Source organism: Liolophura sinensis, chromosome 5, assembly GCF_032854445.1.
Source record: "Liolophura sinensis isolate JHLJ2023 chromosome 5, CUHK_Ljap_v2, whole genome shotgun sequence".
In the NCBI taxonomy this organism is placed as follows: domain Eukaryota; kingdom Metazoa; phylum Mollusca; class Polyplacophora; order Chitonida; family Chitonidae; genus Liolophura; species Liolophura sinensis.
The window spans coordinates 4,809,265-4,835,812 of NC_088299.1; the positions used below are offsets into that span (position 1 = coordinate 4,809,265).

At 36.5% G+C, this 26,548-nt stretch overlaps 1 protein-coding gene across 2 annotated transcripts in view; it reads left to right on the forward strand.

Annotated features, from left to right (window-relative positions):
- The first annotated feature begins 3,154 nt into the window (after nt 1-3,154).
- LOC135466059 (H(+)/Cl(-) exchange transporter 7-like) overlaps nt 3,155-26,548 on the forward strand; it is a 52,920-nt gene continuing 29,526 nt past the window's right edge. For both annotated transcript variants that reach the window (XM_064743469.1, XM_064743470.1), the window contains exons 1-6: nt 3,155-3,437; nt 9,287-9,448; nt 13,244-13,333; nt 16,649-16,714; nt 25,444-25,576; nt 26,215-26,324. In XM_064743469.1, the coding sequence (XP_064599539.1) occupies nt 3,408-3,437; nt 9,287-9,448; nt 13,244-13,333; nt 16,649-16,714; nt 25,444-25,576; nt 26,215-26,324 (591 nt within the window). In that variant the 5' untranslated portion in view covers nt 3,155-3,407. The remainder of the gene's footprint in view (nt 3,438-9,286; nt 9,449-13,243; nt 13,334-16,648; nt 16,715-25,443; nt 25,577-26,214; nt 26,325-26,548) is intronic.

Consider the following 26,548-nt stretch of genomic DNA (forward strand, 5'->3'; position numbering starts at 1 on the left):
AAGTATGATTGTAACATTAAGAATAATGCCTTGAGAGTATGCTTGAATAAACAGACAAAAAAGTTGAAGAATTACAGTATTGTTTAAAAGAAGTTTGTACTTTAGAACAATGCACAATTGGCAGCACAGCTTTCATGTGAAAACATCAGAGCTGATGTAAAAACATCTCACAATATGAATATTCATGGTTGTTTGATAGAAAACAGTAAAACACTTTGAAAGGTGGTGATTGTGTGGAGTGATCAATGATCAGGCTAAGTCATCAACACCCTCGTTATACCTGGTGGGATGGACATAACACCCTAGTCAAGAGCCAATCAGTAACAGTCGCAGACGGATAGACAGTTGCTGGGTAATGAAGACGAATGCCATACAGAATTCATGTTTCCTGGTGGAAGTTGGTGAGGAAAGTCTTTGTGCTAGCCATGTGGTGCATGAAGAGGGGAGAAGGCAATGCCAGTGTTACTGTCCTTGACTGGCTGACAAATTCTTAGTGTGTCTTTAGTGTGAAGAAAAAAAAAGGGGGAGGGGGGTGGGGGAGGAACTAAAGGAAAAAAAGCTCACTGAGAACTACAATGTGTATCCAAAGCTCCCTGTACCTTTTTTTTTTGAGACTTTTTGGACTGGATAAAGCACGATCAAGTCTTGATCAGTTCAGATATCCCTAACTGTATCTGGCATTCGATTAGCTCAGTTGTGTTTACAGTTCTAAAGGATGAGGTGTTCGCTCTGTATGTTTTTTTCTCGGTGATTAGACATACATGTACCTCTGTATTAAAAGTTTATTCTTTTTGAGTGAGGAATTAAATCACAAACACTCACTCACTCACTCATTAAATCCCAATGATGTAAACAAATAAATAAATCAATAAAACAATAATGGACCATTTTGAACACACTGACTTAAGAAACAAAATTGATATTGAGCATCTAGGATTATTTGTAGAACTACATGTGTTTATTGAAGAAACCATTTTTAATAATTTAATCATTATATCCCGCCCTTTGAGTGTGACAGTTTGATATCAAGTTGATTTGTTTGTCCATATGGCACAATGCATCTGTGTACATGTAGAGGGTCATACATGCATCTAGAAAACAAAATGGAAAACTCTGATCTGAGATTTTAAAGGTGACATTATGACAGTGCACAAAGACATTTTATAAAATGCATCTTAAAGTGATATTGTGACAGTGCACAAAGACATTTTATAAAATGCATCTTAAAGTGATATTGTGATAGTGCACAAAGACATTTTATAAAATGCATCTTAAAGTGATATTGTGACAGTGCACAAAGACATTTTATAAAATGCATCTTAAAGGGATATTGTGACAGTGCACAAAGACATTTTATAAAATGCATCTTAAAGTGATATTGTGACAGTGCACAAAGACATTTTATAAAATGCAACTTAAAGGGATATTGTGACAGTGCACAAAGACATTTTATAAAATGCAACTTAAAGGGATATTGTGACAGTGCACAAAGACATTTTATAAAATGCATCTTAAAGTGATATTGTGACAGTGCACAAAGACATTTTATAAAATGCATCTTAAAGTGATATTGTGACAGTGCACAAAGACATTTTATAAAATGCATCTTAAAGTGATATTGTGACAGTGCACAAAGACATTTTATTAAGTGCAGCTTAAAGTGATGTTTTATTAGAGGAAGAGGATGGTAATGGGCCTTATCACATTATCATACTTCTCCTGCTAGTTGGGACAGTTGCAGGGACAGTACTAGTGGTTGTGCTGTTGCTTTTTGTATCTTTGAATGTATATAGCTTCTCTTTTCAAACAACATGGTGCTTAATCTTGTTTTATATATATTGATGTATATTTTGATTGGACTCTGAAGTACATATTTCCCATGTATTTGTTTTCTCTGTGAAGGCCTTGGGGAAGAACAGTTTCATTGTAAATTGACCGAGCTACCTTCGATAAATAGATATTATTATTATTATGATACATAGTGATCTTGAAAAGAAACAAGTGCATGTATTTGATTTTGTAGTAATGTATATATTTGATTGGTGTTTAATTTTTTTCCGCTCATTTGATGGTGATTAGGTTTATTGGTGGAGGAAATGTATTGAAATAATTGTGTTAGCATTTTATGTACAAATCTAATTACCCAATATCTTCTATTTTTTGGGACACTTGGTCTACTCTTTTTAGCCAATGTATATGTAGCAGTAGCAGAAATATTGAGTTCCTTTTTTCTCACATGGCTAGACCATCTATTGAAAAGCATACGCACATCTTTACTTTTCCAAAAAAGCTGGGAAAGAAACATAATATTCTGCTTTTAGCTCATAATGTCTGTCTTAAAAATTAGAAGAAATGGGGCAATCTGGTTTCATGCTAAATGATTCTGTTAAATGTTACATGATTGTATATCCATCAGTGTTCATGGTTTTACATAGATATTAATACCTTGGTAGATATAAGGTTCTGGGCCCAGTTGTTAGAAAGTGTATTAGCTAATACTAATATTAAGTCATATATTTAAGATTTGAGTCAAATTCAACAGACTAGGCACTTGACCAAAGTCAAGGTATAACATCAGCATATTTAGTTCATGTTTTACACACTGTTACACAATTATTTTTGGACAAAGATAGAAAATTGAAGACTTGGTTTAAAGTTAAATCTGGTATTAAGACTTAAAACAGTTTGAACAACTGGGCCCTGGAATGGTTTCTGTATACCAGCAGGTGAGTAATTGGAAATGGAGAAATATAGTTTTGTAGAGCAACTAGTATTACATTCTGCCGACATATATGCACATGTAAAGTATACAAATTATATACAAGAAGATATACATGAAGTCTATACACAGATACAGTAGATGCTTGTGTTCTGGCATGAACTATCAACAGATCATTAGTCTATAGCCGTCTGCCTATCTTTCTGGTACCACTGGAACCTGTTTGAGAAGTACCCTGTCCAAATTCTGCCCAACCCTGATCCTACTTATTGCCAGGTAGCAGTGCTATGAACTCATTCTTATATGAACACTCTCCATTGAAGACTTTGACAAATATAGTAGATAGTTTGGTTTCCTAGCTCGTCACTCTATTAGTGGGTAGAGTTAAATCTCATTCTTTCTTGTGCTCGGACGGTGGCTGATATGTATAAATTGAAGTCCTTTATGCAAATTGTCTTAGATACCTGGTTGCATCGTTCCAGTGTTAAGCAGTTGCGCTCATTTTGGACGGTTCTCAAGCCGTGATTAGGAAGTTACTTGTGGTTCCTGAGAATTGATGTTAATTGTTTCTTGAACTGTTATCAGCCAATGGTGCATGGAAACTTTGCTGTGGTTTTTGAAGCCTTAAGTTGGGGATAGCCTTTGTGAATGAAAGAAAGTTTATATGAAACAACTTGGAGCATAAATAATGTCTGCACCAGCAAAAGACGAGACAGAGGTATTCCTACAGTTTTTCTTTTTTTTTTTAAATTTTTTTCCCTGAAAAATTTGATTTCAAAAGCACTTTTGAATGTTTCATACTTAAAAATACATGTTAACTCAAAGTTTTTCATTTATAAATGAAAACGGTTTTCCTATGACCTTGACGCACTGTCCAGACTCAAGGTTACCCCAAGATCGCTTTTACTGTGTGTGATGTCTACATATAAATTACATGTTCAAGCAAGGTAAAAAGTGTATATCAGTTTTATATTTTACCTATTAAAATTGAAAGTTTTATTATTTGATTGTGAAACCAACATGTAAGTTGTGAGGACACATTTATTCTTGGAGAAGTGGGAAAGTTTGTAGGTAACTCACCAAAGATCAGTGGTTTAATCCAGGCAACGTGCATCACTTAATTTCTCCACACATAAAACTGACTCCCACCATGTAGTATTGAATACTTAAGCATGGCATTAAAAACAGTCAAATAGATCAATACATAAATATACATGTACTAGTTGGAAAAATTGATGAAATTGGAATTTTAAGCAGTAGATTTTCTCTGAGGAATTTTGTGATTTGTGTCTATAAATGTAAAAAATGTTGAATACACTTTGTTTATTGCGTTCAGGTGATGTTAAGTTTATCAGGCTGTAATAAACCAGTTTTCAAAGTGAAAGGTAATCTGTTTTTAAAGTGAAAGGTATATTTTTCTACACTTGGACACCCTGCTATGCTGGGGAATGACAAATCTGTTCAGAGTTGACATGTCAGATTATGATGGTTACTCACTGGCCAATTTAACGTTTTTATTTGTGTGAAATGTTTGCCTCAGTTAAATAGTGCACTTTACCAAACTGGGTATAACAAAGATTTAGAAAAATTTGAATATGACTCTCTATTATGTTATATGAATCATTTCTGCAGGGAGGATGGTTTATAAGGTTGTCCCCGAGTCTCAATTCTTTGCAAATATTTGTGAAAAAAATGATAATCTGTCTCGTGAAGAAGTGCCTTATACCAGCTTAAGTACTCCTTAATCTCAGTTATTTTTTTATTTTGGACCAAAAAAAAAAAAAAAGAATGTGTAGTTACTGCTTAAAAAAAACAACTATTCAGCCCTTTTGAGCAATATACAGCTTTTTTGTCTTACATACTTTTTGAATTAATTGCTGTAAATGCCTTTAGTAAATAGATGTACAGTGTAAATACATGTAGCACTGTGTTTGTCAACTGGTTTGTTAAAATTTTGGGGGGGTTTGTCTCAAAGTATTTTATTTTCACTGGTTGTGTTGTGAGTGAAGTGTAAATAGATGCATGACCTAGTGTCATTTCTGAAAAAAAAAGTGAAAAAGGAGGTTTGCCATTAGAAACATCAGATGTCTTTTTCTGGCCTTAGCCATATATATTTCCAGCTAATTGTGAAGCTTGCTTGAAAGGCTGTCAGCAGTTCACTGAGTTGTGTACATGTACTTGTATCTCTCTCTCATGTACCCTGTTGAACATTCCAAAAAACTTGATGTTATATAGCCTTAATTCTGCAGCAAACATGGTTTACTTGTGTAAATGTATGTCTTTGGAAGAAAGAAAAAGGTGTTGAGTGCAAGAGGCTTATGGTTTTTTGGGGGCTGTATGGCACTGTTACATGTAATATTATTCATCCTTGAGTACTGTAAATGACCTAAAAGTTTGTCCACAATTATATCAATTTGCTCATTTTGTTGGATACTAAGAGCTCTATTAATCTTGGAAAGTCAGTTTGAAGTTTGTTGGAAAACAGAATGGTATTCTTTTAGAAAAATGTTTCAACAGGAGAAGAAATATTTTGTGGCACTTGTTTGCCTCTAAAAAGGAGCTTTTTTTCATGGGGAAATTTTTTGATCCTGTATGGTAATCAAATATTTGGAAAAACCTGAGGGGACCATCAGTCGCCATTTGGGAGGAATTTCAATGGTTTGGATTGGTCAGTGTGGATCTTATTACCATGGCAACAGCAGTTTACAACTGGTTCTTTGGCTATGGCTCCGTTGAGGTTACCAAAGTGTTAAGGCTGAGGAATGGTTGGAATCCTGTAAAGGCGTATCTGACATGAGCTGGTTGTAATCAGATATGACAGATGTGGGCTAAGTTGGCAAACCTGGCTTTCACCGCTCTAGATAACATCTGAAAGTGTTGGCTATAGGGCTCACCTAAACACTGTAATATCTAGTATGTACAAGTACACCCTCCAAAAATCCTATATGGGTGATTGAAAGTAAGAAGGAAAACTGTGATCTACTGAACTGTTTTATTTTTTAAAATTTTTGAGAATTAGCCTGAAGTCAGCCTGAAAACTAAAATTCCTTTGTTGAAACTATACATACATGTATCTCCGGAGTGAACATGTGTGTACCATATAATATGTCATCAACAAGTGGTTCTAATACTCCAAGTGTAAACCATGGGGGATAAAATGAAAGGAACAGGTTCTGATCTTGCATTGGTTAAAAAAAAATTGACTTTCATTCTGTAGGAAACAAGTAACATTTAATGACAGTCTTTTGATATATGAAATGTCCTTGACATTACCTTATGTTGCATTTCTTTGACATCCTTGCAATGTTTTCGACATCCTCATACTTCTTCTGTACTTAAATATTTTTGGTCCAAATATTTATCTTAATTATAGATATATATCCTGCAGTTACTATTGATAAAAGGAACAGAGTTTATAAATATAGTGCACTGGTAATCAAAGGGTTATCGTAATCAAAGGGTTATCGGTGCGTATGTTCTCGTATTTTATTATTTATAATCTGCAGCTAAGCAAGATGAAATAACATAGTTAAGGGACTAGTAAAGGCTGATCTTAAAAAGTTCTTTATTTGCATGACCTAACCTCAGGAAAATTAGTTAGATTGGTAGGGATTTTATGTATGCTAGCCAGTGAAAAGATACAGATTTCAAAGAAACTATGCAACATTGTGAGAAAGACTCCCCAAAAATTTTTATCAAAAGCTCAGTAAGAAACCTGCAACAGAGTTTTAACTGGGTTGTGAGAGTATTATGCCAAACAAACATTTTTTTAATGATGGCCTTCTGAGATACATGTATGTGTACATCATCATGTAATTGGAAGTGATATACACTGTGATCTAATAAGCTGAAATTAGTCCTGAATATAGGTCAGTGATTTCTCTTCTACATGTAAATGTATACCTAATGAACCCAATTGTTAATTAAATGTACATTTTATTACCTGACTAAAGCCAGTGCGGCCTTGTTGTATAAACATAAAACCTCAATATAAACAAGATCTAAAATAAAGTACGTGCATGTCATCATCTAAAATGCCATTTTATGTTGATTCCAAATGTGGTTTTCATAATATCCTTTTGTTTTACATTTTTTTTGGTTTTCTGTGAATACAATTGAAATAAATATTGAGATTTTGCAGTGGACTTTTTGGACCATATTGTTGTCGTGCTGCTCTAAACATATGCTCTGATAGCATCTTTGTTCAGCATGAATAGACATGTACATTTGTCCACTGTAGAATAGTTCTTCATGTATTTAGTGTTGAAATGTTACAGTTAAGAGCATGCTTACATGTAAAAGATTAAAATCAATTTTTGACTTCTGTGTGCCTCAGTGTGTTCAAAAGGGTCCAAAGAGTCAACCATAGGACCTTATTGTTTTTTTTTTTGTGTATTTTATTTATCGTCAAAAAAACAACAACAACAACATGATAACCATATTTTTCTATTTGCATGAAATAACTTTTCAGATAATGTGTACTTTGCATACGGATGACCTGTTCTTTCAGTTATGGCCTTATATTTCTAGGTGTCTATTATTTTGACTTCTCTTTCACAACTTAAGTTGGTGCATTGTTAGAAAAATTTTCCATTTATCTGCCTAATCATTTTAAGGTCATGAGCATCATGCTACTGGAGTCTGCAGGCAGTTGCAAATGTACAGCTATATGTATTGTGTAAGAACTACATATATGTAAAATACACGGAGAGGCCTGACTGACAACCACATGTACATTTGCATGTAGAGACATCACTGAAGCTTACTTTGGCATGATTGTTTGTTGACAGTCCATGGTATTGTGCCAGCATAAAGTGAAGATGGAGCTACATGTAACTCAGTTATGTCCATGATTGTTTGTTGACAATCCATGGTATTGTGCCAGCGTAAAGTGAAGGTGGAGCTACATGTAACTCAGTTATGTCCATGATTGATTGTTGACAGTCCATGGTATTGTGACAGCGTAGAGTGAAGATGGAGCTACATGTAACTCAGTTATGTCCATGATTGTTTGTTGACAGTCCATGGTATTGTGCCAGCATAAAGTGAAGATGGAGCTACATGTAACTCAGTTATGTCCATGATTGATTGTTGACAATCCATGGTATTGTGCCAGCGTAAAGTGAAGGTGGAGCTACATGTAACTCAGTTATGTCCATGATTGATTGTTGACAATCCATGGTATTGTGCCAGCGTAAAGTGAAGGTGGAGCTACATGTAACTCAGTTATGTCCATGGTTGTTTGTTGACAATCCATGCTATTGTGACAGCGTAAAGTGAAGATGGAGCTACATGTAACTCAATTGTGTCAATGATTGTTTGTTGACAGTCCATGGTATTGTGCCAGCTTAAAGTGAAGATGGAGCTACATGTAACTCAGTTATGTCCATGATTGATTGTTGACAGTCCATGGTATTGTGCCAGCGTAAAGTGAAGATGGAGCTACATGTAACTCAGTTATGTCCATGGTTGTTTGTTGACAGTCCATGCTATTGTGACTGTGTAGAGTGAAGATGGAGCTACATGTAACTCAGTTATGTCCATGATTGTTTGTTGACAGTCCATGGTATTGTGCCAGCGTAAAGTGAAGATGCAGCTACATGTAACTCAGTTATGTCCATGATTGTTTGTTGACAGTCCATGCCATTGTGACAGCTTATAGTGAAGATGGAGCTACATGTAACTCAGTTATGTCTATGATTGTTTGTTGACAGTCCACGCTATTGTGACAGTTTATAGTGAAGATGGAGATACATGTAACTCAGTTATGTCCATGATTGATTGTTGACAGTCCATGCCATTGTGACAGCTTATAGTGAAGATGGAGCTACATGTAACTCAGTTATGTCCATGATTGTTTGTTGACAGTCCATGCTATTGTGCCAGCGTACAGTGAAGATGGAGCTACATGTAACTCAGTTATGTCCATGATTGATTGTTGACAGTCAATGCCATTGTGCCAGCGTACAGTGAAGATGGAGCTACATGTAACTCAGTTATGTCCATGATTGTTTGTTGACAGTCCATGGCATTGTGACAGCTTATAGTGAAGATGGAGCTACATGTAACTCAGTTATGTCCATGATTGTTTGTTGACAGTCCATGCTATTGTGACAGCTTATAGTGAAGATGGAGCTACATGTACATGTATCTCAGTTATGTCCATGATTGATTGTTGACAGTCCATGGTATTGTGACAGCTTATAGTGAAAATGGAGCTACATGTAACTCAGTTATGTCCATGATTGATTGTTGACAGTCCATGGTATTGTGCCAGCGTAAAGTGAAGATGGAGCTACATGTAACTCAGTTATGTCCATGATTGTTTGTTGACAGTCCATGCTATTGTGGCAGTGTAGAGTGAAGATGGAGCTACATGTAACTCAGTTATGTCCATGATTGATTGTTGACAGTCCATGGTATTGTGCCAGCGTAAAGTGAAGATGGAGCTACATGTAACTCAGTTATGCCCATGATTTTTTGTTGACAGTCCATGGTATTGTGCCAGCGTAAAGTGAAGATGGAGCTACATGTAACTCAGTTATGTCCATGATTGTTTGTTGACAGTTTATCGTAACTCCTGTGAGTGCAGATGATCAGCCGGCTTCGGGAAAGCGAGGGACGTTGGAGAAGGAGATCCCTGTGTTTGAGGAGTTGAACCATGACGCAGAGAACACAGATTCTTACAACCAGAACAGCATTACATATCTCTTGGCCAACAGATTCAGGGTAAGTCTAATTCGCTGAGTAGGGGGCCTCTGTGGCTCAATTGGTTAGCGTGCTAGTGCAGCATAATGACCCAGGAGCCTGTGATCCATGCAGTCATTGTGAGCTCAAGTCCAGCTCATGCTGGCTTCCTCTCCAGCTTTAGGTGGAAAGGTCTGCTAGCACCCTGCGGATGGTCATGGGTTTCCCCCTGGCTCTGCCCGGGTTCCTCCCACCATAATATTTGCTATAGTCGTATAAGTGAAATATTCTTGAGTACGGCATAAAACATAAATCAAATAAATAAATAAACTTAATATTCGTGTATAGAGAAATTTCAGGCTGGAGAGTTCATTGCTCATCTGTGCTATACAAATATATCCATGCAGAAATTAAAGGATGGAAGAAGCGCTTGGGTTTTAGTTTTTAATAGTGTATGAGGTGACTTAACATATACATGTAAGTGCAAAAAAGGTTCTCATCTTTCTTCTTGGGGTGTAAATATAACTTCGGACTACTGTTTTCTTAATAAAATTAAGTAGCCTGCTGTACTAATATGCATAAAATAGAGGGGGTTATAAAGAAATTTTTTTCTCTCATTTTTCATCATTGTTCATTTTCTTTAAAACCATACTCTTCGTTTCATAGCATCTTTTGGTGTCTCCTTAAAGATGTGTTTCTGCAGGAAATACAAATTCTGCAAACAGCTAATAGGCAGAACCACCATATTATGGACTACACAGCTTGGACCAGAATTGCCCTATATGTACTTGCACGTCTATGTGCAAGTATCTATGAAGGAGATTGATACTGTATAATCTCATTTTGGAAATTAAATCTCCACGTGCGTTTACCTGTGTACGTGCGTCTTTACCCATATGTGTGTTTCCAAGCGAAAAGATCGATTCTGGCTATTGACATCACAATGAAAGTGACTCTTGCTGACTACCATAATCCACTATCCTCAATCAGCGTCCACCATTCAGTGCCCTGTGATGATGAAGACCGTGCAAATGAATAAATAATTTTAATGACGATCAGGAAAGAATCAAAGCAATACTGTCCCGGCGTTATTGTTGAGCAATGATAATTAAAATGCAGTATTAATTGTTTACGGATTTACTTCAGATTGACAACCCACCTGAAAGGTTATAGGGGGCCCCCTCTAGCTCAGACAACCAAAACTCAGCTACGACTAGGAAGCCCTTGGTCAATGAGGCTGCATGCTTGAATGTGGTCCTCACTACCTCATGCTTCTAGTTTACTATCTCATTCTTCTAATTTTGGGACAGCTGCCCTGCTCATTTTAGCCAATACATATTTAATTGAAGCAGGAATATTTTGTTTCTTTTCTTTTTCATTGGGCTAGTCCATCGAATGGAAAACACATTCATGCCTTCACTTTTGCAAACAAATGGGAGAGAGATGTAATTCTTTGCTTTCAGAGCTTCCAATATCTGTCCTAAAAATTATAAGAATTTGGATGGGTTGAAGTCAGAAAGATTGCTTAGTATGTTTTCAGTGTGTGAGTGCTTGGGGTTTAATGTCGTACTCAACAATTTTTCGGTCATATGACGACGAAGGAATCCTTAGGTTGTGTGTAATGTGCCTCCTTGTTGCAGGACGGATTTCTACCACTCTTTTTATCTAGTGCTGCTTCACTGGGACGCCTTACCGAAGGCAAGTAAGGCGCCCCGCCAAAGCCATTATACTGATACGGGTCAACCAGTCGTTGTGCTATTTAAAAAAGAATTTTACAAAATTAACTTTAAGAGAGAGAAAAAAAGAACTTTCTTCTTTCAAAATTTCAGAAAGAACTTTTGGGCACTTCTTTGAAGGGTCGGTTAATTTTGCCCAACAAACATATTTTTAATGCTGGCCTTAAAAGTAAATCCATCACCAAGTAGTTAGGAGTATTTATATACTGTACATCTTAATCAAGTGACAAGAGAAGGGTATAACCAGTGAGTTACTCAGACAGAGATGTACTGTGGCTGCTAAGAGCATTAGGTGACCATCTGCCAATTAGTTTTACGCCAGTCAATGTCTAATTAACCTGATTGGATAATTCATAGGTCTTGCTGTCAGTAATGGGTTACTCCTGTATATATATAAATTGCTGAAGGGATATATGTACATGTAGACAGTGTTGCTAGAACTGATGAAAACAAAATAAAGATGGCTACTACCTGTATTAGTATGATTTATTTTGTTAATTTATTTGATTGGTGTTTTACACCATATTCCAATTTTTTTCCAACACCTTTCAGGTGTGAGGAAATCGGGCAGAGCCTTTGGGAAACCCACGTTCATCTTCAGGCTGCTCTTATCTGCATAAGAATATATACATGTGATCATGTGAGATGGGTATGTGATAAATACAATGATCTGGCCAATTGTCCCTACCTTTGACGGCATCCCCACCGCTGGAATATATCTGGAATGATTTCTGATGGAAATTTTGAGTAAATATAATACAGCCTTTATGACTGTACAGTCTGAGTCTGTACAGGTGGGAATATATCCATAGGCTTTGGGCCCGGCATCTACCAGACAATAACTCATCGAATTTCCCTGGATTGCCTATCGCCTATATGCAGCCTTTGTTATGGCATGATTTGCTAGCTATCTCAGTAATCCACCTCAGTGTGAAAGAGTTCGTCTGTATCTCCCTGAGGAACTATTCAAGTTGTCAGGAAGGTAGGTGTGATCGAGTCATTCACTCAGATATATCGGATATGATAATATCTATCTGATATGATAATATCTATCTGATATGATAATATCTATCTGATATGATAATATCTATCTGATATGATAATATCTATCTGATTTGAGTGAATGTATGTATTGTTTGCATGGTTTTAAAAGGTACATGCATCTGTCTGTTTTTGAGGCAGGGCGTAATTACCACATTCTTTATTCTCAGGTTATGGGTAAATTGTCCCCTTCAGTGTTGCGGAAAGACACGCAACCATATGGCGACTGCAAGTTGATGGTCAATATGTCACCGCCATACTGCTAATGCTCATCATACTTGTACATTATTGATAAATTCATACTCCTCTCTTTTGCTGGAATATCAGAAGCCAGCTACAGTTAAAACATCTCCACCCTGGGACTAGAACACTACACCATTCATCTCGCGTGACAAAGATCACCCACGGTTCTCCAACAGCCTGTTTTGACAAGATTAGCCGTCTTGCACTTTCTGAAACGGCGCCAACACATCAGACGCTCATTTCCTTGTTTCCTCTCAACAACCCATTAGACACATGGACACTTGTTTCTTTAGGGTGAAGATTACAAGGTTCTCTTTGAAGAGTCATCTTCATAAAACGTTTTGATACTAAGGCAGTATTTAAGTTCAACATGCTTAATGCCTCGGGGACCAGTCAGTGTTGTCGGAGAAAAAGACTCAGGTCTTGCGCTGAAATCAATCTTGTGCGTTGTCTGCTTGCCGCTCCTCAGTTAGATTTTCCATGAATGGAAGCTAGTGCACACCGGGGGAAAGGTATGCCTCCAAAAGTGGCAAGAGGTTACGTGACAGAAAAGGAACCAGGAAAACGCATCTTCGAAAAAGTCTCAAGAAAGGCAGTGGGTCCGGAATTATTCCAAATAATTACAAAACTTCAGGTAAAAAGATGTCTTTGAGACGATATCAGGAAGTGTTTTAGTCTGTATGTACATGAATGTTGTTTTCCTGATACATGATTCCTCATGTTACAAGATCTTTTGGGAGTCTTAAATTGTGGCCTAATTATGTGTCTCTGTCTGAAATTTCCATTGACTTATGTGTTTATCTTTTATTATTTTCAGGATTTTGGAAAGAAGATCCGGCAGTATAGTATAACAAGCGCTGACGAACCTTTGATAAGGTATAGGAAGCGGTTAATATCCAAATATGAGGTAAGACGTTTTGGATTGTCGTATTAAATCTTTGTGTAGTTGGTGTTACAGCTGGAGAAGCTTGTTTTAAAAACTTGTTCTTGCAAGATAATAAACGTTTGTGTATTTTTTTCTTTCTTCTTAATGACAGACATCGATCTATACGAACACAGTATTTAATGCTCCTGACTGTATTTAATTTAGTTATTCTAATTTCTCAACCTTTTCTAATATGAAAGAGCCACTTGTAATGCAATGTACACACCTTTTTAAGTTGAATTTTGAGACAAAAACAGCATCAGTTGGATTGGCAAGTTTTCAGGCTTCACAAAAAGTATAGTTTTATCAGTCTACACAGAATAATGACCTCAGAATATGCTTGAGTAAACGTCTTGCAAACAGGTGAATAAAGGTGAAATTTTTTATATAATACTCATACAATGCACAAACATCTCTCTCAATGTCTGTTGAATCACTGTGTGTTGTTTTAATGAGAAACCCTAGTAATTAACACATATGATACACTCTTAATTGAGTGTTCTGAATTGTTATCATACCACCAAGGTCAGGCAAGGTCAGACACTCTATTTGTTAGTTATTTGTGCTGTTAGCACCTGTTGTTGTGTTGTTATATGTATTTATTTGGTTGATTTGTGTTTTACGCTATATTCAAGAATATTTCACTCGTTCTGGCATTATTTTGTAAGAAAATCGGGCAGACTTGAGGTGTTGTAGCCACATACATGTTTATAGCACTATAGCACTGTTCTGTTATGTGGTAGTCACACTGTCATTGGTGATTTTTGGAAGTCAATACCTGAAGCAACAGCTGCTGTTTATGTCTATACATTTAGGCCAACCTTAAGAAATTGTTTGTTTTATGTATCCCTGACCCTGTCTGGAAAATTAGAGGTTGGGCAGTTGGGAATTTATTATTTTTTATTTTTACTTTTTCAATGAAGTTTTGCATTTTAAGGCATATGGCATTAGGAATAAAAATTTAAAAGATTTTGTGGAGGAAGGCTCAGTGAAAGTATTTGGGTAGGGATCTTTGTGGTGTGTTGCCAATGTAGGGTTACAGAAAGCAAACTTATTTTTAGAGATGCCCATTGAAGGGCTGGCATAGTGTCACAACATGTCTATGTTGATTAAACGCATACATGTACCACCATACTGTTAAGCAGATGGCTCAGAAAAGCAGGCTGCAGCAGTACCTTGGACAGTTTATACACGCATATCTGTAAAGGCAAATTCATCCGTGTTTGTCAAAATCAGATATTAAATGTGATGTTGCCCTGCACTTCAAGCAAACAAACAAACAAACAAACAACAGGCTACACTTGTATTGCTCCTGAACAAACAAACAAACAGACAGATAACACTTGCACGTATATGTACCTGATGCAAACTATCAAACAAACAAACAAAAACACACCTGATGCATACTATCAAACAAATAAACAAACAAACAGATAACACTTGCACGTATATGTACCTGACGCAAACTATTAAACAAACAAACTAACTGACAGATAACACTTGCACGTATATGTACCTGATGCAAATAAACAAATAACATTTGCATAATATGCTAGTACCTAGACATATTTCCTTTGATTGGTGATATACATGTATAAAAGTTTTTGGGAGAGTTTTTGAATCGGCCTGTGATAAAATTTTCAGTAAATGTTGACAAGGAAAATATAAGAAACCATCAGAAAATACTTTCAGATCCCAGTAGTGTGTATAAAGGTGCAAGAGATCTAAGCTACATGTATGTACATGTACCTTGTATAATTATACAAGATTTGACATCATTAACCCAGCTTACTGCGTAATGTTTTCACACAGTATATATATATTTTTTTGAACTTCAGTTTTGTATACTTTGTATGCAGAAAAATGCATCGCTATTCACAACAGCATGAAATTAAAAATACTAACCTTTGATTTTATTTAAATGCAGGTTAGTGGCTTGTTCATGGCATTCTTCGTTTCACCTAAAACCAACAATTACTTTCACTGTACGTAGTGAATAATTTTCAATGCGGGTTTTGAAATTTATCAGTTAGGAAAAACGAGAAATCAAACCAACTGGTATGTCCGGTACATCTATACTTGAAGAACTTGTACCGTATACATTCATGTTTCAGTACAATTAAGCCACATTATGCTTTTATGAAAGTTCAGTCATTTTGTTTTTATAAAACTTTTGGAGGGGTTCGGTCCTCTAAATTGCGGGTTAGTTTGTCACAGTTACAAATTACAGGTCGAACAATTTCTCTTTGGGCTAATTAAACCATGTAACACATGTTCACTGGGGCTTATGTAATTTAACACTTTTAAGGCTGTTTTAAAGCGTCTGTGGAATTAAAAGGATTCTTTATGCATTAGGGTAGCCCTAGCCTCACCTGGAAAAACTACCCTACCCACATATTAAGGTGTTTTCTTTTCTCACTCCGTACGTGGGAAGGTCTGCCAGCAACCTGCGGACAGTCGTGGGTTTCCCCTGGATTCTGCCTGGTTTTCTCCCACCATAATGCTGGCCACCGTCGCATAAGTGAAATATTCTTGAGTACGGCGTAGAACACTTATTAAATAAATAATAAATCTTTTTGCACTAAAATCAACATATGAACTTTTTTCTTCGTTTAAAGTTTGATGCAGTTGAGATATGGTAGATCAACAAATGTTTACAGTAAATCTGTATTAAATTATTTGGTCATAAACACTACTATGACTTTTCACACTTAATACCTGTAGAATCCATTCTGTAGAGAAAAGAAAAAAACAAAAAAACAAAAATCAAGCCAAAGTGTCTATCCATAAAGTCCTAAACTGAGCTTGTTGCAGCAAACAAACAAATTTTTAATTTTGTCAGCGAAATGTATATACAAGTACATTTATGTACACCACTGTTTTCGTTTATTTATTTATTTTTTTATATGAAGTGTTAGATAGTGAATAGATCATGGAGAAACATGTACAATGTGGAGTTAACGCATTTAAATGTGAAAGTCTCCCTTTTGCCGGGTGCCCTCGCATGTTTACATTGTAGATTGACAGTTAGATGTGGGTGTATGTACCATTAACCTTGTAATATTCCCAATTGTCATCCCAATCATTAAATATTTACAGCCTTTACAATAAATGTCCACATTTGTTACATTCACTCTTTTATGTATTAAATTCAAAAAGCAATTTCGACATACGGGGAATGTTGCATACCTATTTTCGACCTGCTTGAATATTTCATGATGCACATCCAGTTTTTGTTTTGTATGATTACTTGCTGCAAATTGTTAAAGTGTTAATGGTTGTGTATTTTTCTTTCAGAGCCAAAACTATGACATCTGTGAGAATCACTTGTATGTGCAGGAGATGGAAAAACAGAGGCAGAATGTAGGTGGCAATTTCTTCTACATGCAATACGTGTATCAACACTTGATTGTGACCGTGAAAAAAAACGGACGTTTATGATCCATGCAAATCTAATTCCACACTAGCAGGGTATGGGTCGGTGGTAAATTACCTAATAGCCGCATGCATATTTAATCCTTGTAATCACCTGATTCTCAGTATAGCTGAAGATGGAATCTGTTAATAAAACACAGATGTGAGTGAGTGGGTGCTTGGGGTTTAACGTCGTACTCAACAATTTTTCGGTGCTTGGGGTTTAACGTCGTACTCAACAATTTTTCAGTCATGTGACAATGAAGGAATCGTTAGAATGCATGTAATGCAGCTCCTTGTTGCAGGACGGATTTCCACCTCTCTTTTATCTAGTGCTGCTTCACTGAGATGCCTTACCGAAGGCAAGTAAGGCACCCCTCCCAAGCCATTATATTGATACGGGTCAACCAGTCGTTGCACTATCCCCTTCATGCTGAATGCCAGGCAAGGAAGCTGCAACTTCCTCTTTTAAAGTCTTAAGTGTGACTTGACCCAGGATCGACCCAGGATCTACCACTCAAACGCAGATGTGGTTTATTGAGATAAAGCTCTGTTGACAGATAACAGTGGTGTGTAGAAACCTGACGGCATCGTGCTGTATGTCATACACACGTACATTTACAGAAATAAATGTATCCGTTAAGTAGCACCAAAATAATTATATATATGGAGATGAACTTAGATGTAGAAAGTGTTAATACAAGAGGTGTGAAACGTTGTGGTATCAGTTTTCTTTTAAGGGATTTTCCGCTTATAAACATGGATATCAAGTAAAGAGAAAAGTAGGACAAAGCAATCAACAATTAAAGGCAAGCTAAGAATGACTAAAAAACCTAACTTGAAAATGTTGTCAGCTTTGTTTGATGGAAGAAAGGTTTTGAAAAATATTTGCTTGATGTCTTTATTACAAATATTATTTTATAACATTAAATGCTGCTTTTTGTGCCTTTGAGATTTTGGAGCAACACAGAATTTTGTAAAAGATACATAAAAAGCTTTGGTTTTATTTCTTAATGTGTAGATTATGACGTTTACTAACATATAACAGTACAAATAAATTTTTCAACTTTTGCTTTGAGGGGTAAAAATGACTCTAAAGTACGTTTTTCTTAAGGACCCAATAATCAGTTCTATAGCTTGCAGTGGTGACATTTACGATGATCCCTGTGTAAAAAGAATTCTGTGGGGGAAGGCCGAGTGCGGGCAGAGGTGTGGGGAACATACTGAGTGGGGCAGGTGTAGGGGCACAGAGAGGGCGCTAAGTTGGCCGGAAGAAGCCATGCAGGATCTGTGTACATGTCACCTTGCCGACACTGTAGCGACACGGTTCACTGGACTCAGGGCACTTCGGGAATATTCACCGAGTTCCGAGCAAGATCAATGATGACATAATTTCCTAAACAATCTGACAATTGATGGAAAAGATGTGTATTATAGATGGGTAATTACCAGGTATTAAAATAACCCCAAAATGTCTTTTTTTTTAGTTTTGGGGCATGATTTTCTTCATTTGGCATAGAAACATAATCTTGGTTTTATTGTTCCTTTTCATGTATCTTTTAAATACAGTTTTGATTTAAATCAAAGCTTGAAATGAAATTAAAAGTATTTGGTGTTGAATGGTAGAAATTATATCTGCTAACGGATTATCATGTGACAACTCGGATTTTTCACAGTGTAAAGGCACAGGTTGTATCTACATTTAGGCCTACTTTGATGAAGAAGTTTCAAATACTTTTTAACGCTGAAAGTTACATTTCTTCTGTAGGATGTCAACCTTCCCAACAAATCTCCATATACTTTTCTAAGATCAATAGAAGTCTCAGAATCAGTAAAATTGAGAAACTTAATCCTGCCCAAAATTTTAGGACATTTCCAGTAAATGCTTATATTCGGATCCTGCAATATACAGTAGGATTGGGAAATTAAATTTTTTTCTTTTATTTGTTTCAAGAATTAATCAAATGACACATGGAAAAAATAGGTAATGTTTAGAGCAAATAGTGCAATTGAACAGTGAAAATATCACTGTTCTGTTGACTGAACAGACAGTTTGTTTAAAGCATACAGGTAAAACCACCGATTGAAAATGCTCTGCTTGAATTCAGACCTTTTTTTTAATTTTTTGTGAATTTGATTCTTGAAGAATGACACAGCTGTGAGTTCAATTCCGGCTCAGACTGGATTCCTCTCCGGCAGTACTAAGGTCTTCCAGCAACCTGCGGATGGTCATGGGTTTTCACCAGGTTTCCTCCCACCATAATGAGGGTCGCCGTTGTATAAGTTAGATATTCTTAAGTACAGCGTAAAACACCGATCAGATTAATAAATCAATAAAGAATGACACAACTAACCGACCTGGTCTATGCCCTGCCTCAGGAGTGAACAAAACATTATTTACTATTTATAAACTGTCAGGATTTCTTTTACGGATAAAAGTGACATTTCACTCAGGTATCACTTTTGTTATTACATTTTGATATTTCACACCCAGAAGCCATGGTATCAGAACACAAACATTTTGATTTAAGATATTCCAGTACATGGTCAGCAAAATTACCTCATGGTGAATGTACAATTTCTACATTCCTACATCACACATCAATGAGACATGATCGCGTGCAACACATCACATGTATGATATCACGCTATATACGCATCTGTCTAGCATGTAGTGTCAGACAGCTAAAAATAGTGCTTCACATGTTCAGATACTCAAAATCATGATGTTAAAATAGAAATAATAAATACAGTATTTTGCACAGTGAAGATGAAATACCATAAATATTTTGCTCATGAAAGGTGGAAACGCGAAGCCACAAGACGCTGTTTATAAGCAGTTTTGGAGTTATCATGATAACAAAATAATATTGCTGCTTAACTCATCGTTCATATACTGGTGGAACATTTTTATTGTTTGCAATATTTGGCATCCAAAATCACCCTAATTCAGAGGAGTAATCTGTAATCCCGGGGCCACTGTCACAGAACTTCATAAATCTGTTTTTCATACAAACTTTTCTCATAAATGACGTCGGTTTCTAGGAGTATAACCCTCACAAAGTCCTTTATGGAAAAAGTTATGAGAAATATGACTTAGGAAGTTTTGTAAAAGTGGCCCCAGTCTAACAATTTGACCACCCTAAAATTGGCACACTGACCCTATACTGTACTTTAAAGGAGAAGAAAAACATAAAAATGATGCCAAAATCAGATGAAAGAGCATGAAAACTCATCTGCAAACATGGTCTTCTGTTTTTTTTTTTTTGGTGATTTTTTTTTCATGAGAAAAGAATACTCGAAAATATTTTTTTATGGTTGATTCTTAAGTGGGGCTATCTTGGTATATATCTTTTTTGCATAATAAGATTCTAAATTAGGAGTCTAATAAATTTATTTGAAAATAAATTTGTTTTTCATATCCAAATACATACACTTAATCTGAATTATGGTAACATAATATTGAACATTGAATATATTGAAAATACAAATATGATCAAAATTCATGTTGAACACATTTGTGAACTGAAAAAACAAAATTCTAGTGCAAACACATGTCTTGCATCTTCATTAATAACATTATTATGTAAAGACAATATATACCAAAAAGTGGTTCCAAATACCCATCATAGAAATATTATTTTTATGACTGGTGTGTTTTTCTCTTTGAAGAAAAATCGTGAAAAACGTTTTCAACACCATGTTTACAATTACTTTTTTGCACTCTTTCATCTGAACTTTTCATCTAACTTTAAAGCAATATCACCTGTCACGCAGGAACGTCAATCTCTTGTAAGTCAATCTCAAAGTTTATCTCAAGCTGTGCACATGGGGAATATAACTGCATGTAGTGAACACAAATCTACCTCAATCTGAATATAAATTATGCAGTATAATTTGAAGGTTTAAATTGACATGTTGAGGAGTGGGAATATCCTGAAGATTATGTTATCTGGACCTAAGTCGGTTATAGCATGGCAGGTCCATTGTTATTTATTTATTTGTTTGATTGGTCTTTTACACCGTATTCAAGAATATTTCACTTTTACAACAGCGGCCAGTATTATGGTGGGAGGAAACTGGGCAGAGCCCAAGGGAAGGCCCATGGTTAGTTAATTGTGTCATAGAATAGATAAAGCTGATACCTCTGATTTGTCACAGGTACATGCACCTGACTTGAGTATTGTATCAATAAATCACTGAAGTACTGAGCTTAGCCCTGTACATGCAATGAACAGGTTAATTTCAGAATCTCTCCTTGGACTGTAGGAATTTGCAGATTTTAGCGTCTTTGCTGCCTTGGTGACACTGAAGGAGTGGTGGCGAGTGCTCGTGAAATTGCGTGTACAATCTGTAATGTTCGATACATATGGTGTGCATATGTTATGTCAAACGAAGGAAAGCTCATCAGTGACGTGCCAAAGATCGGTTGATTAATTACCCTGGGCAGTTTCCTTCGCCCATATAACTGACCCCTTGACAGTACAATTTAAAAATTTTTCTCCATGCAAAACAACAATCAGATAAATTGATTTATACATGTATGCCACTCCCAAGGATATTTCACTTGGATGTTGGCATCCAGCTTAATGGTGGGATTAAACTGGGCAGAACCCGGGGAAACACGGCTATAAAACCTTTCCCTGTATTACGAACTGCAATTGAACTCTCAGCGATCTCATTGGTGAAAGGCTCCTGAGACATTGTGCTGTGTTAGCACGCTAACCACTCCGCCACACAGGCTCCACAATCAAATAAATAAATAATGAAAGTCGATGTTAGGCTTGATAGACTGCTGGTCTAACTAATTGAAACCTGTTACATATGCATTAGGTAACTGTTACAGCACCGGCCTCTACCATTGACTCATATGCACTGGATGTACTGCTTTGTTAATTATATGGCGTGCCAGGGAAGAAATTCTTACGGAATGCTCGTCACGCACAGCCCCCCAGGAGTTCTGCTTGTAAAGTCCATTCTGAGATTTCAATTTCAACAACTTCATTTTGGTTTTGATCTGTCAAGTTGGTGCCAAGTTGTGATTACATCATGATCGAGTTATTATTGAATGAATCAAATCTAATCTGAAGTCAAGTCAGCTCTGCTGCATGCAGTTTTGCAGTCTAGATTATAAAATACAGCAGACCTTCGTGGCCGAGGGGGTTAGCGATCCGGCACGATGACCCTGGTCCCAGTGTGAAATGTTTCAGGTTTGAGTATTAAGACAGCATGGTGACATCCCTTAATTTGTGCTGGCTGTCGTGTCGTCACTCTATGGTACAGTAGGGCAATCCATGCATGTTAACATGTATGTCTTTAATCGCTCACCTTTCAAAATAAATAGCTTCAGGAAATAAAACCATCTTTGGTTTGGCAAAATATGTATATGGCACAAACATATACATGTATATACCCTCATTGTGTAGCTGTTATCCCGCATCAGGCAAGCTACACCAGCAAATTCATTGACCAGCAATGGTCACATGGAACACATGTAGATTCCTGTATCCTTCAGCTGATACCATATGCATCTATTGATGAGGTTATCTATCTCGTTTTGGCCGTCAAAACTCTGACTTGATTCACTTTTACATCAGCCTTTTGCGCTATATTAAAGGGCCTTTTGCAGGATAAATTTGTGACATGGTTACTTATTAACAGGATACAGAAATGCAGGGTTGTATAAAGTGTTCGCTTTTACGCTGTCCTGTTGGGCTTGATCTACACCTGACCCACTATTGGTTACTGACACCAGATATTTCCATATCGCGCTACTGAGTAACTTTGTAACCAATGGTATCATCTTCAAAGCTGGTGCACAAGCTCACCCAACAGTGTAAGCAGGGAGATGTCATCAGCTGATGGTATTAATAAGCATATTGTTCACCTGAACAAAGCAAAATAGTGCACATATTAACATCTAATTCATGTGGTCATTTTTAGGTGAGTGTTTAATAAGATTGTTTGTTTCCCCACAGATTGGTATTTATTTTATTTGTTTGATTGGTCTTTTACTCCATCCTCAAGAGTATTTTACTTATATGAAGGTGGCCAGCATTATGATGGGAGGAAATTAGGGTAGCCAGGAAAAACCCATGAGCATCCGTAGGTTTCTGGCAGACCTTGCCATGTGAGACCAAAAAGGAAGCCAGCATGAGCTGGGCTTGAACTCACAGTGAGCGCATTGGCAGAGAGGCTCATAGGTCACTCTACTACATACTACAGGAGCATACTAACCACCAGGCTACGAAGGCTCCTCCTCAAATTTGTACCGTACGTGGGAAGGTCTGTCAGCAACCTGCAGATTGTCATGGGTTTCCCCTGGCCTCTGCCCAGTTTCCACCCACCATAATGCTGACCGCCGTTGTATAAGTGAAATGTTCTTGAGTACGGCGTAAAAACACCAATCAAATAAATAAATGAAAATCAGATTTGTAGGTTTGTTGCATATATTTGATATAAAATGTCACCCTATGCACGAATGCACGTACACATTCATAGTAACAGACTACCGGCGAGGATATTTGTATCTGTTATCAATGCTCTTTGTGGTTATGTATGTATTAATAATGGCTTTATACAAAATTGTCATCTAATCTTGGTACATGTGCAACTGCCTGTGGATGGCATCCAAGAATTGATATATGCCATGTATGTTGGCCTTTATATTCATTATTCGGTCTATTGAGCCCATGGGATTTGCAGTGGTAATGTTCATATGAGAGATGGAACTGCCACAAAAGGTCAGTAAATATTTGACTGTCTGGCCTATACTGATTGTCTGTGCAAATAACGAATTACCACCGACAGCTAAGCAGATAACTGGCAGTTTAGCTTTATTGTCGATGGTGCCTTCATGGTTCTGTTGGTTAGTGCGCTAGCGCAGCTTAATGAACTAGGAACCTCTCACCAATGCAGTCGTTGTGAGTTCAAGTCCAGCTCATGCTGGCTTTCTCTCTGGCCATAAATGGGAAGGTCTGGCAGCAAGCTGCGGATGGTTATGGGTTTCCCAGCGGGCTCTGCCCGGTTTCCTCCCACCATAATGCTGGCCGCTGTCGCATAAGTGAAATATTCTTGAGTACGGCAGAAAACACCAATGAAATAAATAAGTAAATAAATTTACTGCGGGTGTTCCGTCTGCAATATTCAAGTACTTGTGCATTGGCAGATCTGCGTACATAGCTTTTTATTGTACAGATGCAGGTGACCTTTAAAAAATTTATTCTGCTGAAACATTGCGATTATCAACAAATGTTTGACAGCATGTATTGTCACATACAGTCATACAATTCATGTTCCTGAGGAGATAAAAATTTGTTTTTTTTTTATCATAAATAATGCTAGGGATATACATGTAGCTATGAGCTCACTCCGTCTGTTCGTTTGTCTGTATGTTTGTCAGTTTTACATTGTCCAGGGAACTCCACCTCAGTTTTCATCAGATCTTTCGTGAAATGCATTGAGTGTGTTAGGGACACAATAGATGTCCTTTGGTTCCATTTGGTGAATTATTTCCCATATCATAACTGAAGACAGAATGTGGACTTAAATGAGACTCTGTCATTGAGATTTGTCTTAAAAGTTGTGAATGGATCTTCATGAAAGGTGGCAGATGTATTGGGGACAACTGGGATTGTGGTTGATTGCAACTGTGATTGTAGTTGAACAAGGAAACATGAGCAAAAAACAACACAATACATCTTTTTATTTTGTCTGACTTTAATGATTTCTTTTATCTTTTTGAAGGCTTTCTAGTCACATGAATATATCTTTAACAGGAACAATTGCTTGAGCAGTCCATATTTCCCACAAATCTGATAATTTTTCAGTTTAATTGTTATTTTTATGCAGTCCTCCGACACTGAAAGAAAATTCATTTTGCTTATAAAACTGAAATTTAAATTAGTGTGGCCTTTATAGGATTTTACATGTTATTGTCATAAACCAAGCAGCTGTGGAGGATGACATCTCTTATTCCGGCATACGGAAAATCATTTCCTTTTAAGACTGGTTCAGGACCGAAGGAATATGCCACTTTCTATTGGCTGTTGTAAATCATGTTGCTTTATACATATAAATTTCCTGATACGATTTGCTACTGGTTCTGGTGTATTGAATTCAACATAATTATTGAACATGAGAAGTGGCGAAAAAATATGGTATCTTAAGTATTGCTTAATAGAATAAAAATTAATTTTTGATCAGTTGTGTGATTGTCTATTACAAGTTGCAGCTTAATGTGTATAATTAATGACGTGAGATAATTAATGTGAAAAGTATCTTAGTGGCCAAATGGTTACCTAACTACATGTGCCCCAAAATGGCAACTCTGGTCCTGAGGTAAAACTTTCAACATATGCACTACTTTATTTCACCTGAAGTTTAGCATTTTTCAGGTGAGACAGTTTGCTTAATTCTGATTGATTCCTCCACATTATAAGATTTTTTGTTGTTGTGATATTTGATAAATTTCCTTATCAGTATAACTTAATTGTTGATACCCAAAGTATCATTTCAAGGTCTTCATATGCCACAGAAAATTCATTTTTACTTACTAAACTTACTGAAATACAGTATACATGTATCCCTCAAGTTACTTTCTAATCTTCATAATTGGTAGAAAAACTTACGATATATAAAAACTTGCATATATGGTGTTTTTTTTTTATGTTCTACAGAAAATTCGTCGCCTCTGGATGGCCCGGTGGTTAATCATGTTTTTAGTGGGACTGGGTGTGGCTTTGGTTGCCGTGGCAGTGGCGATGATGATCGAATATGCTGCTCATCTCAAATTTTCCATTTTACAAAAATGTATCCTTGTTTCTTACTTATTTTATTTTGCAGGTAATATGTTATATGCAATTATATGCCATGTAATGTTATAATTACATGTACAGGTAATATTGTCAGCTTCAGCTGTTTTTGTGGTGGATATTACTGGAAAGCCATGCATTTAAATGAAAACCTGTACAAAAATTGATGCAGGCATCACTAAATAAGTCACTTAAAACTATGTATAAATATACGTTCATTTATTTTGTTAGATTTTTTTAAGGAGAGGTAGAGGCGTTCAGACATTTGCATTTTAAGATGCGCTGTATGGACTATACTATCAGAGTTTAGGAACTCTGACATCACAGGAAGTTTTTCCAACTCTAATCATGACATTGAATCTTGCAGTAATTCTTTTTCCCCCCATGAGTAAAAGATTACTGATAAAAGATTCCCAAAAATTCCTTCCTTCCGGTGAACATAAGCAAAAAACGGTGATGTAAGGTCAGAGTTCCTAGATACAGCATTGCTCATAAAACTCGTCATAGTATTCAGACATTTGAATGCCTTTCAGCACTCTTGAATATAAAATCTGAAAAAATAAATGAAAGCTATCTTTTACTTTAATATCGCTGTAATAGCTTCACTGTGTAAATTTCCTTTAACTTTGATGTCAGATTTTACCAATTGTGCCAAGGATAACTGTATGTACATCCCGGTGTTAATGTGGGCCGGTGTAAACTTGGTCATCTCGGTGCTGGCGGCTGCACTGGTGACGTATGTGGAGGTGAGTTATTTCCCTTTGGTAATTAAAAGGGATGATACAGTAAAGAGCCAAAAATTTCGCAGGAAATTTTTTTTTTAAGAAACAAATGAATGTCATGAAATATTACTTTTGAGGTGGAAATTAGCGTTTTTCCAGCCGGATATCATCTCACCTTCCAAACAAACATCAAGATACCTTTTTTTAAGTGAGTGAAACTCTTAGAATCTGGCAAAGCGTGCAATATA